The sequence below is a fragment of the Sceloporus occidentalis genome, unplaced genomic scaffold, assembly GCF_023333645.1.
Source record: "Sceloporus occidentalis isolate IW3139 unplaced genomic scaffold, rSceOcc1.0.p SCAF_203, whole genome shotgun sequence".
In the NCBI taxonomy this organism is placed as follows: Eukaryota; Metazoa; Chordata; class Lepidosauria; order Squamata; family Phrynosomatidae; genus Sceloporus; species Sceloporus occidentalis.
This window is the reverse complement of record NW_028317183.1, coordinates 1,190,484-1,209,765: the sequence shown is the minus strand read 5'-3', so window position 1 is coordinate 1,209,765 and position 19,282 is coordinate 1,190,484. Positions and strand designations below refer to the sequence as shown.

At 38.2% G+C, this 19,282-nt stretch overlaps 1 protein-coding gene across 2 annotated transcripts in view; it reads left to right on the top strand.

The window, feature by feature from the left end:
* LOC149278049 (electrogenic sodium bicarbonate cotransporter 1-like) overlaps positions 1 to 19,282 on the top strand; it is a 93,461-nt gene that overhangs the window by 24,757 nt on the left and 49,422 nt on the right. For both annotated transcript variants that reach the window (XM_089502451.1, XM_089502452.1), the window contains exons 3-5: positions 13,613 to 13,748; positions 17,961 to 18,121; positions 18,668 to 18,847. In XM_089502451.1, coding sequence (XP_089358577.1) covers positions 13,613 to 13,748; positions 17,961 to 18,121; positions 18,668 to 18,847 — 477 coding nt within the window. The remainder of the gene's footprint in view (positions 1 to 13,612; positions 13,749 to 17,960; positions 18,122 to 18,667; positions 18,848 to 19,282) is intronic.

Genomic DNA, 19,282 nt, shown 5'->3' with positions numbered 1-19,282 from the left:
AAGCACCATCTTCAAAAAGGTATGGGTTTTATTCAGAGGTCTCATCTTCAGATTGAAACCTCTGAGGTCCTGAAAGCTTATATGACCATATTTTTGTGTCTGTGTTGACCCACTAAACCAGGGGTGTCCAACCTGCGGCCCTCCAGCTGTTGCAGGACTACATCTCCCATAAGCTAAGGGGCTGGTTGAGGAAGATGGGAGATGTAGTCCTGCAGCAGCTGGTGGATCGCAGGTTGGACTCCCCTGCACTAAACATTATCAGCTTCAACTAAAAACTGCTATATATATATGATATATCCACGAAAACATTTTCACTGCTCTTAAAGAATGGCTTAAAAGAACCCTCCCTGTTATGAGATACTCACAGGAAAGTGCCTTTTCAGTACAGGTCTTTGTTGAGTCGTGGGAAAAATATTACATTAATAAAGGAGTAGAATTTGCTTAGGCAGCCGCTAGCTTATTTTGCCTTTCCTTTCAGTTCCCAGGAACCCACATTTGAGACATTAACAAACTGTTTCGGGCTTAGTACAATAATTTTGTGATGGAGGGTCAGGAATTTGGTCATTATCACAAAGTCCATCAAGAAAGTCTTCATGAATCAAAATAAAGTAGACTTGTGGACCTTCACTTCCTATAAGGGTTTTTTTAAATATGACCTCTACTTTATTGCCCCTTCTTCCATTGGGGATCAAAAGGTGTAATAAAATTGGGCTCTGCAAACATTAGGCTCATACTTAATTATTACATGTTTTACTCCCTTTTGTTTTTGACTTCCTTTTCCAGTAGTCTACGAAGAGATGCTTAAAGATTAATTAATCCATTTTTCCTGGAATGGGATTGTGAATTGCAAGGAACAACGCGGCTCTGTAAACTACACCTCAGATTGTTGGCTCAGGTCTGTGGTGTCCACACTTGACCTAGTCTATTAAACTCTACGGAAATGAATTCATCTAAAATCCCACACTGATAAGGGAGTTTATTTTTTCTTAACTAAAATAGACATATTAAGTAAGGGTGGGCTAATGCTTTCTGGATTTGACTGCAGACTGAAAGCCTTAGTCCACACCTCACTTTCCTTCCATTCATTATTGTTTTACAATATTTTTTGTAACAATGGCTTTGTAAAACTATAATACTTTAGGAATTCAGTTATATGTCTTTCTGTACTGATATCGAGAATATATGAACATATTTCTAGCGCACAATAATATGAAGCAATAGATATTGCAAAATAGAAATTTACTTATTTCTTCCTAACAAAAAGCCTATTTTGTATAAGAAAACATATTAAAAGATATGTTTAGGAGCTCCACTAGTCGGAGTAGTGTTTATGTATGCTGTTTCAATCTCACAAATGCGAAGCATCCACTGATTATTTTAATGATTGCCTGTGCAATGTAGTTCTGACCAAGCTTGATATGTCATTAGACCCAGCTGGAGAACTTTCCAGGAGGCCACTACTTTTTGTTGGACAGTTGGGGTCATGTAGAGTGGTGACATGTTGACCTGGACTCATGTTTGGAGCATTAAGGAATACAATAAAGATCCCTATAAATCTCCCCAAGGTACCGATGGAATATAATTTTGCTCTGATATGCAGACAAAAAAAAATTCAAGTGATTGATCAATGATTGATCAATGAAAATTAATTGGCAAATTAATGTACATTTCTGACAGTAAGCCAAAAGAAACAAATATGAGTAATTAACATGTATTGGGTTTTAGAGATTGTTTATCTGGATTTCAAGGAATTAACTGGAGAAAATATCCTTTAATCTCACATCAAAGCCAAAAGTTGTTTTCTGTGCCGAGGACTGGATTTCTTTTGACATGGCCGACTGACTAACCTTGAGATTCAGTTATACCTAATAGCATAATCAGCTTTTAAGACCCCCTAATAATTTTAATAACATTTTAATAAACTGTTATAAAGTCTATTGAAACCATATGAAGCAGCTGAGTCCAGTAAAGCCCACCCAGAAGGATGGACAATGAGCATACTTAGGAACTCTTAGAATTTCACAGGTCTACAGGAGCATTGTTTGGTCGTACCTACTCTCGATCTAGCTTTTGCCCACTGCCCAAGTCTATTTTGGGCTAACACTGCCTCCAAGCCTGGCTATGCACAACTTTATTTTGGCTATGACCCCATTCCTGTCCCCTTTAAGTAGCAGACAAGGGTGAGAACATATGACAAGTCATTTTGCAGTTGTTCCACACATGGATTAAATTAAAATGTTTCTGATATGAGTTAGCAGAAGCCTTGAAACTAGGTTGACCACATCAGTCAGTTCTATAGCATACATTTGTTTGTTGCTGACCAGCACAGGTGCTCACCTGTAGTATGCGGGATGTATAAACCCACAGATAGGTACTATTCTTCACGTATATACCCCTCATACTTCAGGGCAGGAACATTTGAAATATGTATATGTGACCTAGAAATATAACTTGCAGCCACTCTACACTTATTGAGCAGTACTTAAACACATAGGAGTAGCAAGCTTGAAAACAAATACTGATATTTCTAATATACACGGGCACCGTTTCCTATTGTAAGAAAATACTGTTTATAAATAATCCTTATGGCTTCAGTACAAATTTAAAAGCGTTTAAAAAAGGTTCAGCGAAAAGCAATAATGTATTCCAATAACATTGATTGCCAGAAGAAAAAGTAGTTGCCTTACCATTCATCTCAGCTTTATTAATGGGAATAAGGTTAGTTGATGAAAATTTCGACTCACCTGGATAAACCCCAAAAAAGTACTTGCGAGATGTTAGTATATGGATGTCTTTGTCAGCTGCTGCTAGTGGATTCTTTAATGTGCAAATCAGTCATTAATTAATTTGAGTGGCTTCTGCCGTTTATTATCATTAAAATGTGTAAGCACGCAATAAATGCAAATCCTGGTTGAGCTTGTAATATGTGGATCCTTAGTATATCATTGCATGAACAATTGCACGCATTCTAATCTTATCATATATCTTGCACACATTCTCAAACATGCAAGACCTAAAATAATTTCCTAACAGAAATTACTCAATCGTTTAGACTTATAATTCTAATACTTTTTGTCTTCTAAAAGATAACCATTTACAGGGAAGCTGAGTGCGATGGTTAATTATAATTTTTTTTTTTTACATTCCAAAGGACAGCGGCAGACCAATTTAGTAAATTTTTTCTATTACAGATACATTCATAAAAAGTTCTCCTGGGTATCATTCAGCCATGTTGCAATCAAATGGTTTCAATGCATATTGAACGCTATAACTGAGCCAAAAAATATTGATTCCTACTTACCGGCAGATGTTGGTCTCAATCTGCCTTCTTCATGCCGTTTCAATGACATCTACGGTTACATTAACTCACATACACCTTAAGTTTCGGGACACCCTTTGTGACTGGCAAAGAACAGCGAGAGGCCACAGACCAGGAGCTAAATGTTTATGGCCAGCAGGCAATATAACCTTAAACAGGAGCCTGTCATATGATCCCCCATAAAGTTTTAACAACTCATTTTACTTAATTACAAGTCATGTTCCTTGTTAACTATAAAGAATTTGTAAAATAACCTTGGGGCTTTTGTGTTTCTTATGGATAATTAACCAATAATTAACACAAATTGTAATTTACTTCTAACTACCCAATTAGCCCCAGACCATTAAAACCGCAGCATATTAGGTTGAAGTTATTACATCCAGTGGCAATTAATGAAGTAATGCTAATTAGATAAATCTGGCTTTTTCTATGTTGAATTTGGCTGGAATTGCTTTTTAGGTCCTCATCTGACCACTCGTCTCAAATGAGGTGGGGTGGTTGAGCCCAACATGACTTTCCAAAACAACCATGTTGCTATTAAAGGGGCAGTTATGTCCGACAGCATTTCTCTGTAAAACCATGTTCAGGAAGTTTTTTTTCTGTTTGCTGCCTTATGGGTTCAATGGAGGAATCCAGTCATAATTCTGGAATAATATGTTATTAAATTAAAGATAGGGAGTATCCAGGGCCGGCCCAAGACATAATGCCGCCTGGGGCGAAGTTTAAAACGCCGCCCCCCCCAATTATCTACCCTTCCTCTGCCGCCCTCCCCGTTATCTACCCTTCCTCTCCCTCCCTATTATCTACCCTTACCCACCCCCCCTTTGTACTTACCTTTTAGCAGTCCTGCGGCGAGTCTCCCTGCTCGGTCTCGGTGCCGGCTTGTAATGCTGAGCGCCGGAAATGACATAATCTTCCGGCGCTCGGCATTACAAGCCGGCACCGAGACCGAGCTAGAGGGCTCGCAGAGGAGAGAGAGGGGCGCCTAGAGGGTACTGATAACTTGGTAAGCGAAAACCACTCGGCGCCCCTCTCTCTCCTCCGCTTTAAAAAGAAAAAAGAAAAAAAGGGCTTCGAAAGTGCCGCCTGGAGCAATTGCCACACTCGGCTCTTTTGTAGGGCCGGCCCTGGGAGTATCTTTAAACAATAGTTTGGAAAAAGAAAAAGTATAGGTTTAGAATTTGCCTATGCGTCATGACTGCAGCTCTGTTAGCAAATGTATAAGCGAGACATTATACAAAACAAATTTGAAACGGTCAAGCAAGAATGGACAGTCGCATTGTAGGCTGTACTATGGTGCATCCCTGTTTGGGAGCATCCCAAGTTTTAGCTCTCTTGTACCATTACAGGGAAAAAGCACCCATCAACATGTCAGTCTGATCCTGCCCCAAGGGCATGATATTTTACCATTTGGGAATCTGTTAGGGCTCACCTCAAGTGTGAAGGTGAATCCAGATGTGGACCTCCTTGCTGTCTTTCTGCCAATGACGAGTTCAACAAAGACCCAAACGTATGTCTGTGGTTGTTGGTTCCCTTGTGCAGAGGACATTTGCCTCACATTTTGGTTCAGGACTCCCCTTTTTGGACAGGATCATACTGATATGTTGATGGACATTTTTTTCTCTGTAATAGCAAAAGAGAACTAAAACTTGATATTCTCCCAAGCAGGGATATACCCTAAGACAGGCTACAAAGCAGCTAGCTGTCTGTTCTTGGTTGAGCTTATCAAATTTGTTTTATATGATGTAAGTTGAACATTACCTGAAATATTTTGGCTTTAATAATTTTGTCACCTGTGCATGCACCAGCTAACCTCTTTACTTGCATATGTGCTATGTGTACACTCTAGGAAAGAACTACTTTTTTTATGTATACATCTGCTAGCGATTTTTGCCAGGACAAATGTATATATGACATACATACCTAAATTGGACCTTATTGCCCACACATTTGTGAATGATCCTTTAAGGTACACAAATAGTGCCAATACAAATTTGGTATTCCTCTTTAAGGTACATAAAAAAAATGTAAATACAAATTTAGTATTAGAGCCTAGTTTTCACATTTCCTTTCCTTTTTTTTAATCTTGGTTGGTATTATTTCCAAGAGATGATGGATTCTGTAGAACTTGGGTGTTCTTGGTTGTGCTTTGAAATCATATGCCATTACTGAAGTTCTGTCAAATGCTGAACACGTTAATTATAACAGGTTGCATGTCGAATATATACCAGTTAAAACAGCAGTAAATCTTTATTATGATTGTTGTTATGACTTTTTTTTCTGCTATAAAAGCATGCTCTTAAGCCTTTTAGTAATTTTGTTATAATATAAGAAAAGCCATAGTATAACAAACAGCTGGAACCCCTGGGTAATATATCTTCATTTGTTGCCATTAAAATAATTCATTGCTATGTGCAAAGTTAAGTATGTACAAAGCTGCTTTTAATATTTATTGGACCCTGGGAAAGCATTTTCTTGGGGCATTCACGCCCTCAACTCCCACACCAAAAAACCTGCAAAAAGCAAAAGTACTTGCCACAATGACTCTGCAGATTAGGAGGAGACTGTCATAGTCAGTGTGATCTTCCCTCCTTGTGATCCTAATGTGAGTCAGTGTGAGATGTCCTCACGCCACATGCGCATGGGAGAGGAGGACCGCAATACTATGTCACTCGCATAGTAATTGAATGGTACGTGTCCGGCAAGTCAGCCGAAATGGACGTGCGAGTCGTAATTATTTGTTGAGGTTGCCCCAGCACCCAGATTGCATCCGCAGGACCTGCCCAACAACCAGATTGGACACATAGGACCTGCTATCTTTTTCCCTGAACAGCATGACTACCTGTGCCATATCTGCTCCCAAACACCCTGCCTGTGCCATATTTGTCCCCCCCACTTACACATCCACATGCATGCTATCACAGACTTTTACATGCATACATCAAGAAATGCATATTCACACATACTCATGCATTCACTCATTCACACATACTTCCTCCCGCATGCCCTTCGATCACCTGCAGATTTCTCGGTGGCGCTCGCACAGGGGAAGCCGAAACCCAGCAGAGTCATGTACGGTAACGTTATGTAACAGGACCCCTCCGCGTTCCTGCTTCCTCTGGGTGGTACAAGAGAGGTTGGTCGCACAGTGTGCAAGCAACACAGACGTAAGCTGGGGGTTCTTGCGGAAGTGCTTGCAACCCCTGTGACCGTGGTTGTTGCAGGCTCCAGTGATTCCTGTGGGCACATAGCAGCTTCCCCTTTTGCACTGTGTTAAAGATGGCCATGAATATATATGTGTATAATTATGCAGTAAGTATTGCTCTGTTGTGTCATTAACATATTAACCTTATTTACATCCCTTGTGAGAAAACAAACTGAACAAATTGTTCAGTCTAGACCCAGTCATGGGTGGTAGAATCTAGTCATTCTGACACAAGAAATGTCATCTTTATTGATTGCAGCCATTACCATGTTAAAGAGTTAGTTTCATGAGACTGTTTCCAGTGATTACAGGTTCTGCCTGAACACTATAACACTATAAAATACAACAAACAGGTAAATGACCCTTTTCAGTGTAATACGTTACTTGCTCTTGAAGCCTGTTCATTTTGGAACGATGACAATCAATATATATATATATATACCGGTATATATTTGGAGTGAAGTTTGAGGCGACCCAAGTCAAGATATTTACACCCTCTCTGAAAACTGCTGGGATGATCATTGATCATTCATGTATTCCATGTTAAATATAAGGGTTTATGTACAAATGGGAAAAAAGAAAGTAAACTGAGTACTTCAATAATGATAAATGGAAATATTTCCAGAAGGTATAACCAGAAAGGTTTAGAGAAATTCTCCCATTTACAAAGGAACAAAGTGTTCAAGTGATAAAGTACTCCTCAATGCAACAATGAAACGCTCAGGCAACACCACAAGAAAATATGTGCTGGACCTACTGCACTGAATGGGAGATTTTCAAAAACTGTATTCTTTGTGGCTGATGATGGACTTCCAAATGATTCTGCCACCAGCTAACACATAAACCAATTAAATGGGAAATTTCATTGACATTTTTTTTTCTCATTAAGCATAAAATCTACCAAAAAGTAGGTTATCATGTGAGTTTAGGTAATTCCCTGTTAAAACAGAACACTGAGCTTATTCTTAATTGTAAAGTTAGTGAAGTCCATAGACTTTCATTAGGCAGTGTCCAGATGGGTGATTAAGATTGAGCTGTTCTATTGTTTACCACTAGGCAGTATTATAAGCGTATCTGGGAACTTTCACGCTCTGGCTACCCGGAGCCCTCGCTCTTCAGGGGGGAGTGGTGCTCCCTCGACCCAGAGATTTGGCCAGGAGATCTAGAGTGTCTCCTAGGTATGATTATAATGAGTTTGGGTGTTTGTCTAGTAGATTGGGTTACGATAACAGAGCTAGAACACATATAGATAGCCAATATACAAATACCTGAAAACATTATGGAAAAAAGATCTGTAATAAAAATTGGTGGGAGTTCCCCTATTAAGGGGTTATGGAAGTATGTGGGTTAAAGTGAACAGGGTGATTAAAATTACATATGGTCTACTTCTTGCCTTGAGACGGTAATAAAAGCTCTGTTCTCTACAGTGGTGTCTGAACAATATATGACATTTATTAAAGACATCAAGGTCTCTGCTACTTTACCAAGAATTTTCCGCTTTTTTGCTCTTCTTTTCTGTCACTTAATTACAGTATAGATTTTTTTTTAGTACAACAAAATATGAATGTGACAAAATTTGATTATTTCTTGAGACAATTTGAGATACTAGTTATTATTATCTGCACTTATTTCAGTATAGGTAAAAAAATACATATTTGTGTGTGATCCATAACCCTGACTTCATTGCTTTGTGGATGTAAGACCAGACATTATAGGATATATAATAAGTTATTGGTCATATACTAAAAAACAGTTATGTCCATAAGAGATACAGAAGGCATTCTTCAATCCCCTAAAATGTTTTTATTAATTAGTCAAGTGTCCTAAGTACAAACCCAAAGCAATGGTTCCATTATTCTATGTCTTATCTTAAACAGTGCAAAAACAACCAATTTCAGAAGCTACACTTTACACACCTGTCTACAGGATTTTTAAAGCTCTAGTTTCTTACACATTTACCTTGTAGTTGTTGATTGTCTAGAGTTTACACAGCATCATAGCCCCTGTCCTATTGAATTTTAACAAGACTTACGGCACGCCTTAGCAATACATCTCCCAGAGTGTCACAAGATACTACTTAAATTAGGTAGGTTGGTTTTATTGTTTGCAGTTAAGAATCTTATCATACAGTATATTCTGACGGTTGTCAGACATGTGATGTTAACCCGTTTACTGTTGGTTCAGCTTAACAGACCTAAGAATAGTAGAAAGAATACTAAGTATAGTGTAATCTTGGTAGGATATAGTTGAAAAATATAGCGGGAAAGGTTGTATGCCTTTAAAGGGTTAGGTCATGATGACATATTATAAAATCTGTGGCATTCTATTACAAACCTGTGAAGGCCATGGTATCTATAAAACTTTTTGCAACCAGGCACCTACAAGATGGTAGAAGACGAAGAGGGGCGAGCGTAACTGGCTGGTAACCCTACGCTCTTCATGACCGTATTGGATGGACAGTCCTGGTTTGAGTCCCAAAACCAGCAATCCGTTCATGAGCCCCTCTCATTTTCATAAAACAATGTTTTCTAAAGTTATTTTTCTAGTTACATAAATATGTACAAATAAGCTAGAAAGTCACCTAAAAATAAACATGCCCCAGGCCATATGCCCATGAGGCAAAAATAGGTGTTCTTTGGACATTTGATATTTTGGCAAGTATGGACAGCTACTTTCAATAGCTTGAAGAGGGGAATCTGTTAGAGATCTTGTGATATAAATATATCAGCAGTCATATCTTTAACTATTTTCTGTAGGATTGCAGTATTAGGTTAATGCACTCAGCAAACATAATGGTAAAAGCGGTATATGAGGAAACTCACAACTTAAACATAAACAGCAGGATTTTGAGTATGCAGAACAATTGTAATTGAAGGTCCACATGTAAGGCATAGTCTATGGTCAGACACGTAATGTGATAGATGAGGATGGCATGAAATCATGTTCTCGGCTTAGAGCACACACACTGCCTATAAATGGCTCATTAACCTGCAAAAAGCTAGTTATGTGCACATGGTGTAATCAGGTATTGGAGACCAGTGACCCATCAAATTCCTTTATGGGATTACATGCCTTATTTCCATGTAGCATATTCTGATGCAGTGAGTGGCACGGTGGAAAGCGAAAATGAATCATATCCAGTTGATGGATGCCATTTTTTAGATATATAATTTATTTATAATTTACTACATTAGTTTAATATTTTTGCACCAATTTTATATATTTTTTTTTTAATTCAGAGCTAGTAAACAATCTATTTGCTTAACCATTGTCATAAGGATCACGGGATTAGCTCTAATAATTGGCCCATTATTGACTGAAGTGATCGATATTCAGGTTGACATGGGATCAGTTAATCAAAGTGGGTTTTTGGCCATTTCTTGCCTGTGGCTGCAGTTTATAATGCATATCAATGCTAATGGCAACAAGGTTAATGATATTTCTTGTTGAATGCAATATTTAAATGCTTGGGTCCTATTTATACTTCTGGTATTCACTTGTTTGATGTGAGGTTGACATCAGGGACTTTTATTAACCTACAATTTTGCCTACTTAGTTTTCAGATCCATATTGCACCAATGAAAAATTATAGTATATAAAAGTACGATTCACTGTGTTATTCTATAAATCCGGTGAAAAATTATGAGAGACTGGTTATCCAACCAGCAGATAACGGCTTTACCAGCAGTTATCACGTCAAGCCATTATTATTAGACAATTACATGATCCAGAAGCCCATGTTAACTTAAAATTGGATCCTGCAAGAGAACAAAAGAAAAAACTATGTAAATATTTGGGGAAGGGTGGGTCACTAGATATTCTAATCCAGGTAAAATTCCTAGAATGAAAAAGGCTCTAATCCCATTCTCTAGTATTTGGTAAGGAGAGGGCATCAGGAAAATGAACCGATGACCTGCTCCCTGGAGTACTAATGACATTGCAAAGGTCACACATGGTATTGTCAATAGCACACAGTTGGATGGTGCAGTTACTTCTGGGAATAGGTTATGAAATCTGACACATCCCATGTAGCCATCACCAAAGTTACTTTCGCCTGTAGTTTGAAAGAGGATCTTTTTGTTGAACACGATTTCTGTGACAACATGAATCAATTGGCAGGTGTAATAGAGGAGCCTCAAAAGAATATTGTTATCTTAAAATAAATAAGACTTATCTCTGTGTACGGCATAAACTACATGAACTACCAGACTACTTTGCAGAATTTACTGTTTCTTTACGACATTCATGCCACCTTAGAAACTGAACCATAATATGTTATTTTTCTCATTGAGCCATGTCCTAAAGACCTACCTCATTGCTGATTCTCATCCAAACCAAATACTTCTCTTTTCAAATGGAATTGCTGTCTGGAAACAAAGTTTTCCTCCTCTCTCTTTGAAGGATCTCCAACAGGGATCCCGCTTTGTTACTTGATAGACCATGCTCACATTCCCACTAGGGATTGCAGAGACAGGCAAAACTTTTTCTACCCCATTGTCTTCAACATAGTTACTGACAAAGCATATATTAGGCAAACAGTAGAGAAAAATAATCTACAAATAAAGATATTTATAATTATCTAGATTGGCATATATTCAATTTTATTGATGTCCACTAAGGGGCAAAATAAGTATATTTTAGACTTAAAAAGTTATTTTAAATTCTGCCCAGCTTAAAAATATTTCTGTAAATACTTTATAATTTGCAATTGCACACCCTGAGTGTAAAACAAGGCAATATATAAAGAAGGAATGCATAATGTCTCATAACATGTCAATAAAAGGTTTTGCAACTGATTGTAAACCTGTTAAAAATGTGCAGACTGTCATCGTAAACTTAACTGTGAGGTATAGAAAAAATAACAAAATAATCTCTTGTCATTAAGATATGTACCTTCTGAGCTTGATAGGTAGAATACGTTTTTCTAAACACATGAAACGTGGTTTAGAAATAAACGTGACAAATATACAGTATATGGACAAAAGTATTGGGACATCATTATACTAACAGGGGCTTTTATGAGATCACATTCTAAATACATAGACATTATGTATGTGGTTCCCCGTTATGCAGCTATGACAGCTTCAACTCTTCTGGGAAGGCTTTCCAGAAGATTTTGGAGTGTTTCTGTGGGATTTTTTGCCCATTCATCTAGTGGTGCATTTCTGAGGTCGGCACTGATGTTGGATGAGATGGCCTGGCTCGCAAACTCCATTCCAGTTCACCCCAAAGGTGTTCGATGAGGTTGAGGTCAGGGCTCTGTGTGGGCCAGTCAAGTTTTTCCACACCAAGTTCATCCAACCATGTCTTTATGGACCTTACATTGTGCACTGGGGCACAGCCATGCTGGAATAGAAAAGGGCATTCCCCAATATGTTCCCACAAAGTTGGAAGCAAAGCATTGTCCAAATTGTATTGGTATGCTGAAGCATTAAGTGTTCCCTTCACTAGAAGTAAAGGGCCTAGCCCAACCCCTGAAAAAAATCCCCATACTATTATCCCTCCTCAAATAAACTTTACTGTTGGCACAATATTGGAGGAACGCTTATTTGGGTGCTGCTGACTAATTAGGGAAAGTATTATTTATTCATTTACACTAGTGGTGTGTGTTTTCTTTTCTTGTGTTTTTACAATATAGTCGGGAAGGTAATGTTCTCCTCTCATACCCCAAACGACCCATCAGAGAAAGCATGGTTAGTCACTCCACAGAACGTCACTCCACAGAACGTTTCTACTGCTCCAGAAGCCATGGTGATGGTGACGTGAGGCTTGCATGCAGCTGCTTGGCCATGGAAACCTATTCCATGAAGCCCCCAGTGCACTGATTTTAATGCTGATACTAATGCCAGTGGAAGTTTGGAACTCTTCAGATATGGAATTAGCAGCGTGTTGGCAACTTTTTGTGCACACCATGTGCCTCAGCAATCGGTGACCCTGCTCTATGACTTAACGTGATCTTCCCCTTAGTGGCTGCGTTGCTGCTGTTCCTAAACTGGTGATACTGTTGTCAGATAAGTCAGAGCATTGTGGAAAATGCACATTTGATACACTTTACGGTATTAATATTTAAGTGGTTACGTTGTGTCACATGTGTTCCTATCTCCAAAAGGATTCTAGGTAACATAGAAAATTTGTATTTATGAAACTTTTAGTGACAAATATTACCTAAGATCACAATTTAGTGCTTGCGTTAATTGGGAATGGCATAGAATAAAAATACTTTTAAAACATAAAGGACACTCAAAATGTTTTATTTTATTTTAAGATATATTTGTAGTGATCGAACTAAAATGGCAAATGCAAATGTCTCCTGGGATATATCCTGCCATGGACATGACATTACATATATATTTTTATATAAATAGTTTAATAGCATAACTTATTAAAATTATACTAATATATATATTCAAAATATATAAATTAAACAAGGATATTCTGTTTTATAAAATTCTACTAATGTTACAAAAATCACTGGTTACAAATAAGTAAATAGTTGTTGTCCTCATCAGAATGTACAGTGTTTGACCCCACGTTGTTTTTCAGGTGCACTGATGCTTGACCTAATATATTCAGACACAGTTTTCATGTAAAGAGTAGACCGTCTCTTGTTAAACATTGCCACATCGGTAATAGGTCCTTTAACCAGCACACCAATGGAAAGGGACCTTTTTTTTTTGATAGGAGGGTGGAGAGCTATTGGAGGGATGCTCCTATCCATTGCTTTGGCCAAGAAGATTTGGTTGGAACTGGTTTCCTGCCATATAAATAATAAGGTTTCCATCCTCCTCTTATTAGAGTGTTAAAGGACCTTGGAAGTACATGATTATGTCTTTAAAATATTGTCTGCAATCACCTTAGCCTTTTTTATAGGGCTAGTGGGTTGTTAAAACAAGTCATAGCAAGTAAAGTCATAGACCTAGATAACTGCCACATCTTGAAAGAGGGATAAGGAAAGCAGAAGAAGATGTCTACTGAACAAGTTAATCTGGAGAACGAGCTGAATGCTCACAGGGACAAAGAGAGGGTTTTGTGCCGTACATCGGTCATAATCAGTCAAGCTGTTAACCGCAGTATTTTCACCTCTACAGTCTCTCCAGCTGCAGAACGAATCCGCTTTATATTGGGTGAGGAAGATGACAGCCCGGCTCCCCCTCAGCTTTTTACTGAACTGGACGAACTTCTGTCTGTGGATGGCCAAGAAATGGAATGGAAGGAAACAGCTAGGTGAGACCCACCATGGTCATTTAGTGGGTTTAAGTATGATTTTTTTTTTGTACCCATCACAGATCAATTTTGCTTTCTTATCTTTTGCCCACTTTTGTTGTAGAACTTTTTGCACTGTGGTATGATTTTACAGTATAGCCCTTTTGTTTCTTCTAATGCATTGTTCAGACTAACACATTAATATCTTAATATTAGAATTCACGGTGGTCCATTCTTTTCCCTAAATGCCACAGTGGATGATGCATATAGCTCAAGCCCTGGAGCAAAAGTTTATTTTAGTGTTATCTAGAGCACATATAAACTTATGAGAAAGTATGAAAATATTTAGTTAGTGATGTTAAAATAAATAGTATATGCCATTATCCATTAAATGTAATGGAAATGTAAAGTATATGTTGCCCACACCATTACATTCCAAGCTTATTGTCTACCACCTGATAAGTCCCACAACCTTCACCCAGGTAGCACCTGTACTCTAGTGCAGTAGAGCAGAAGCTGGTTTAAGAGACTAACATCCCTGCATTGAAACATTCACAAACACAATGTTACATTCATTAGAATTCAGTATAAACTCAAAAATGTCCTGTTTAGAAGACATAAGCGTATTTATTGTATGTTATTACTTTGAATTGGTTAAAATATGGGTTGCGTAAATGTATTCTCATTTGCTTTGTAAGAATGAAATTCCAACTGAGAATTACTTATTAACCATTTAGTGCCCCTTGCACATTTACCTCCTTCCCTGCTCCCTACCATTTCCCACAATGACCTGAAATAAGTTAACATTCTGTGCTACATGCTATAAATCGAATCACTGGACAGAGGGTCTTGGAACGAAACACGCTCAACAGAGAGATTATTATTCCCTATAGTGAATAGTTTATCAATCAATGTGTATACATTTTCTTATTTATTTGTTTGTATTTTAGCATCGGAGATCAGACTTTTATTGTCCATAGTGTAAGGTGTCTAGATATCAGGTTATATTTGGATGCTGCTCGTCTCATCTGTAACACACTTTATGTCATTAGAATACCTTCATATCCCTTAGTCTTGCCACCAGGAAGTCAAGCATGAGACAGTTTATTATACTTTTAATATTATTATAATAGTATTATAGATGTAATTGCAATATTGTGGCAGGTAGATGCTCCAAGAGCCATATAAGACAAACTTTGAATACATAGCATAATATCTGTTACATTGCAGCTACGTATTGTTTTACGTTATGGTTAGTAAACCCTGTTCATCTGCTATGGTGGGCTGTTGTGATAAGAATTGAAAGTGCAACCACAGAGAGAAACGGATTCCAAGAATTTGTCTAAAACATAGATTTTAATAATTGACCTCTGTATGAAACTGAAGCTTTATATAAAGAATAATGAACCAGCATGTGATTGGTTTAGTTTAGCAGGTATACATTAATCAGAAGTTTCACATGAAAATAAGCAGTTACTGAAACCTCAAGAGTTAGCATTCTAGAGGCTAGAGAGTTTGGCACTGCTCACCACTCATACATAACCCACCACATCTGCAGTAAAAGGATAAGGATTTGTCAATCAAATTAATTACAAATACGTAAAAATGCATATAATAATAAGACATGGCCACAAAAATTGAATAATTACCTTGACATTTTTCCATGGCGCAGACCTGCACAGGTTTCTTTATTTCCATTGCCTCCATTTTGTTCTGTCACTAAATGAAGTTTGGACAATTGTTCTGCCAAGTCACTGAGTTGAAGTTGGCTATAGAAGTATTCTGTATCTCTGCGGGCTTCTGAGCCTCACCTCCTGATGAAGTCACCACACAGCTCTCCCACAGAAGTCCCCTCCCTATAGTGCCACACATTCTACCAGCTCTTGGATGGTAATGGACATTATAATCTCTCACAGAGGCTGAATGTAGGCCTCTTGGCAGCTTCTGGGGTATTTCCTGCTGAAACAAAGACTGGATGGCTTCTCTAAAGTTTTTGTGCATTTCTCCCATTATGTCCCAGCCCCGAGAACTTAGTATTCACTGCACTGTCTGTTCCCCATCGTGTCTTGGCTGAGGTGAAAAAGTATGGAAGCCCAGAAAACTTCAGACCTTTGTTACAACAAAGGATACTCCTGAACATCTAGCCAATGCCTCCTGGGAAACCTACAATGCAGCCTTAATATGTGTTCTGTTCAAACGTATCATTGTTCAGTAGTTGGCCGTAGAACTCCCTAGAAGACCTGTTGCTAATGAAGCCAGCAAGAGAAGAGCAAGGGTGTAATTTAGGACATTAATTGTTTAGTAAACTGTCTAATTTCTAAGAACTCCATAAAATAAGTAATGCAACTTTTAAACTGTGCAAGCACTGCAGTAAGGATTTCTGTCTTGACACTAATATTATTGTGGCAATAACCCTCTTGTGCATGCTCAAAAGTGTTGGTCAATTTACATGGAAACCAATGTAACGCCACTGCTGATTGTTTCATATTTCACCCATTGCACCAGAATTGCTCTTAATACATATGCACCATTAATTATATTCCATTTATTTCTATGGCTAACATGAATATTTATTAATTAGAAGTTGCCCTGCAGACATACAGTGTGTGACCCTGACCTACTCATAGGTGCATTGAATTTGATGGTAGATGAGATACATTGGCCCACTTAATCTGCCCATTTTACTTTCCTGCTGTAAGACTTCAAAACTTACTTGGCTTTTGGTCTAGTCATATGTTCCATGTAGTCTTTAGGTAGTCCTGTGAATCTCCCACACTTAGCTGTACTTTTTTCTTTAAAACCGTTATATGTTTTTAAATGTTTATATCCTCTTTTTACTCCAAGCTATAAATGTTGAGATCTTATTAGTCTTTCCTGATAATCAGGTAGACCATGCATAGTTATAGTCGGTGGTCTGTAACTGTTCACTTGCTGCCTAACATATCCCACCCATTGACAGGTGCCATGATCAGTGGTCATAATCTTATGGATGATCGGTGTATGCACTACATTCCTTGCTGCAGCACTGAATGGCAACTGTCAAGGCACTGTATTTCCTGCTCGTTCCCTGATATCTGGCATGTGACATTTACCTTGTTAGGCAACGGACAGAAATAGTTAACCCTGATTTTTCTTGATAGTGACAAATCTTGTTTTCCTGAAGAGTTGTGTAAATGTTTTTGGGCCCCCAGATTTTCAGCTATGTAGCTGATTGACATAGTCATTACAAAACAAGTAGCAGAGTTTAACCTTTGCTCTAATATGGAACTAGTTAGGAACATTCTGAGTCTTCATTTTTTTTCTTATTTTTTGAATCCAGAAGTAATGATTAAACAGTTGGATCTAGAAAGTGTCAAATACACAATTATTTTCAATTTTTGTCTTCTAATTTTTAAACCAGACATAGATGCCTCAGTTATTAGTTCACATTTAATGGCACATGAACCGCGCAGTTATAGACCTCTCTCCATTGAAAGTACATGTGAAATTGAGTTTTGGGGTCTATTCCCATTTCTTTTCAAGGTAGAGGCTGTCTGCCAGTCCAAAAGTCTTCTTAAACTCTAGACCTTTGTGAACAATTTTGGACCCTCCAGGGGAGGCAGGAATGCATCAGCGTTACATGACCTCATGGCCACATGACGCGATGTTACATGTCCCCACAGACAGAGCTGTGACAATGTGTATGTGAGTTACTGGGGCGCCCTTGGGACACGTGGCCAGAAGCTGCTAGCCCTCCCCTGCTTCAATGCCATTCATTTCTGAACTCTGAGGATAATTAGAATATAATGCAATTTCCACTTTACTCATTTTGTATGCCAGCTTCTTTTATGCTATGATTGTGCATGTGATGACATCGCCACAAACAATGTACGCAATATAAGTGGATTTATTGCATTAAATGAACTTTCAAATGCCACTTAGTATTGACATTGCATTGGATTGATTTGCAGTAAATCCTTTCCCCAATGCTCACACAGAATCCATATTGGCTCCTAAAGTCAGTTACTAGCTGAATGATGTAAATGCTTTTTTAATAACAAATTAAGTGTTGTACATTTAGAATTATTGCTGTAAATGTTTAGTATGCTCTGTACTACAGTGGAAAGAAGACATAAACATAAATTATTGTTACAATGCAGCATAAATATAGCTTGTTTTGTTCCTGTGGAATGCATGGCATACAGTAAGGAATTTTGATATGTCTTCAGTGGAAGTATCTTCTGTTTTCTTTAGGTGGATAAAGTTTGAAGAAAAGGTGGAACAAGGTGGAGAAAGATGGAGTAAGCCACATGTGGCCACGCTCTCCTTGCACAGTTTGTTCGAACTGAGAACATGTATTGAAAAAGGGACAATACTTCTCGACCTTGAGGCAGGTTCTCTGCCACAAGTAGTAGGTGAGCAACTTATATCTATCTCCTCGAGGTGATCTGATATCTCTTTCACTATCTCATAAAAAGGTTTATGTCAAAGAAAATAAACACAGTGCAGCCATCCATGTAGAAAAGCCATTGTGCCACAATTCATACGTGCTATGATGTATTATCCCAGCAATAATGGCTCAAATCACTCTACTTTAAATTTGGTAGCATGTTTATCCTACTCTATAATTCTAGATTTGCTGGCCTGGAGAACAACTCTTCCCAGAAAGGTGGAGCCTGCTGTTGGTGGGTGGAATAGACAAAACTGGGCGAAAAGTCTGTGGGGAGAGACTAAATGCCACTTGCCAGATGAATAGCCCTGAAATCCTCTGCTCCACAGTTGCTGGGCATATTTAGGCCATTGTGAAAAAAAAGTACATAGTCCCATTGCATGACATCATTATTAATTTAGTAAAATCGAATGTTTCTTCTGTTCTGAATAGTATATGCCTATTCTATATGGGCAATGTGTGTGTATGTGTGTTGTATATATTTATATTCTATCTGATTTTTTTTTTTTAGAGAAAATTCTTGATAACCAAATCGAGACTGGTCTGCTGAAGGCGGAGTTAAAGGACAAAGTAACATACACGCTGCTCAGAAAGCACCGGCATCAAACAAAGAAATCCAACCTGCGCTCCTTAGCCGACATTGGCAAAACGGTCTCCAGTGCCAGTAGGATGTTTACCAGCCCTGACAATGGTAATGTAGAGGCCGCTTACTGCTGATATTGTTTTATTCAGAACGCCATGCTTTTTGTTCATTCCCATATTAACCACTCAGTCGGATAAAACTTAATTCATCCAGCATATATCCGCCACACAGCTTAGTTTTATATGACTGTATTGTGAGCTATACTTCACCTCTATCCTTATGATTCATAATCAGGGCTATTGCAGTGGTGTCATGGTATGAAATCCACCCATTCAAACCAAAGGGATTGCTTTCTGCACAACGTGCAGGTGAACAGACCCCTGCCTGCAGTTCTCGCACCAAGCCAGTGATGCAGTTGACAGATGATTAGTATATAACATGCTTGGAGATGTGTTTTTCAAGAGCAACACCACAAAAATGCAATCATTTTTTATAATGAAAAACAAAATATAATACAAAACCACCATAACACTTAATACTAAG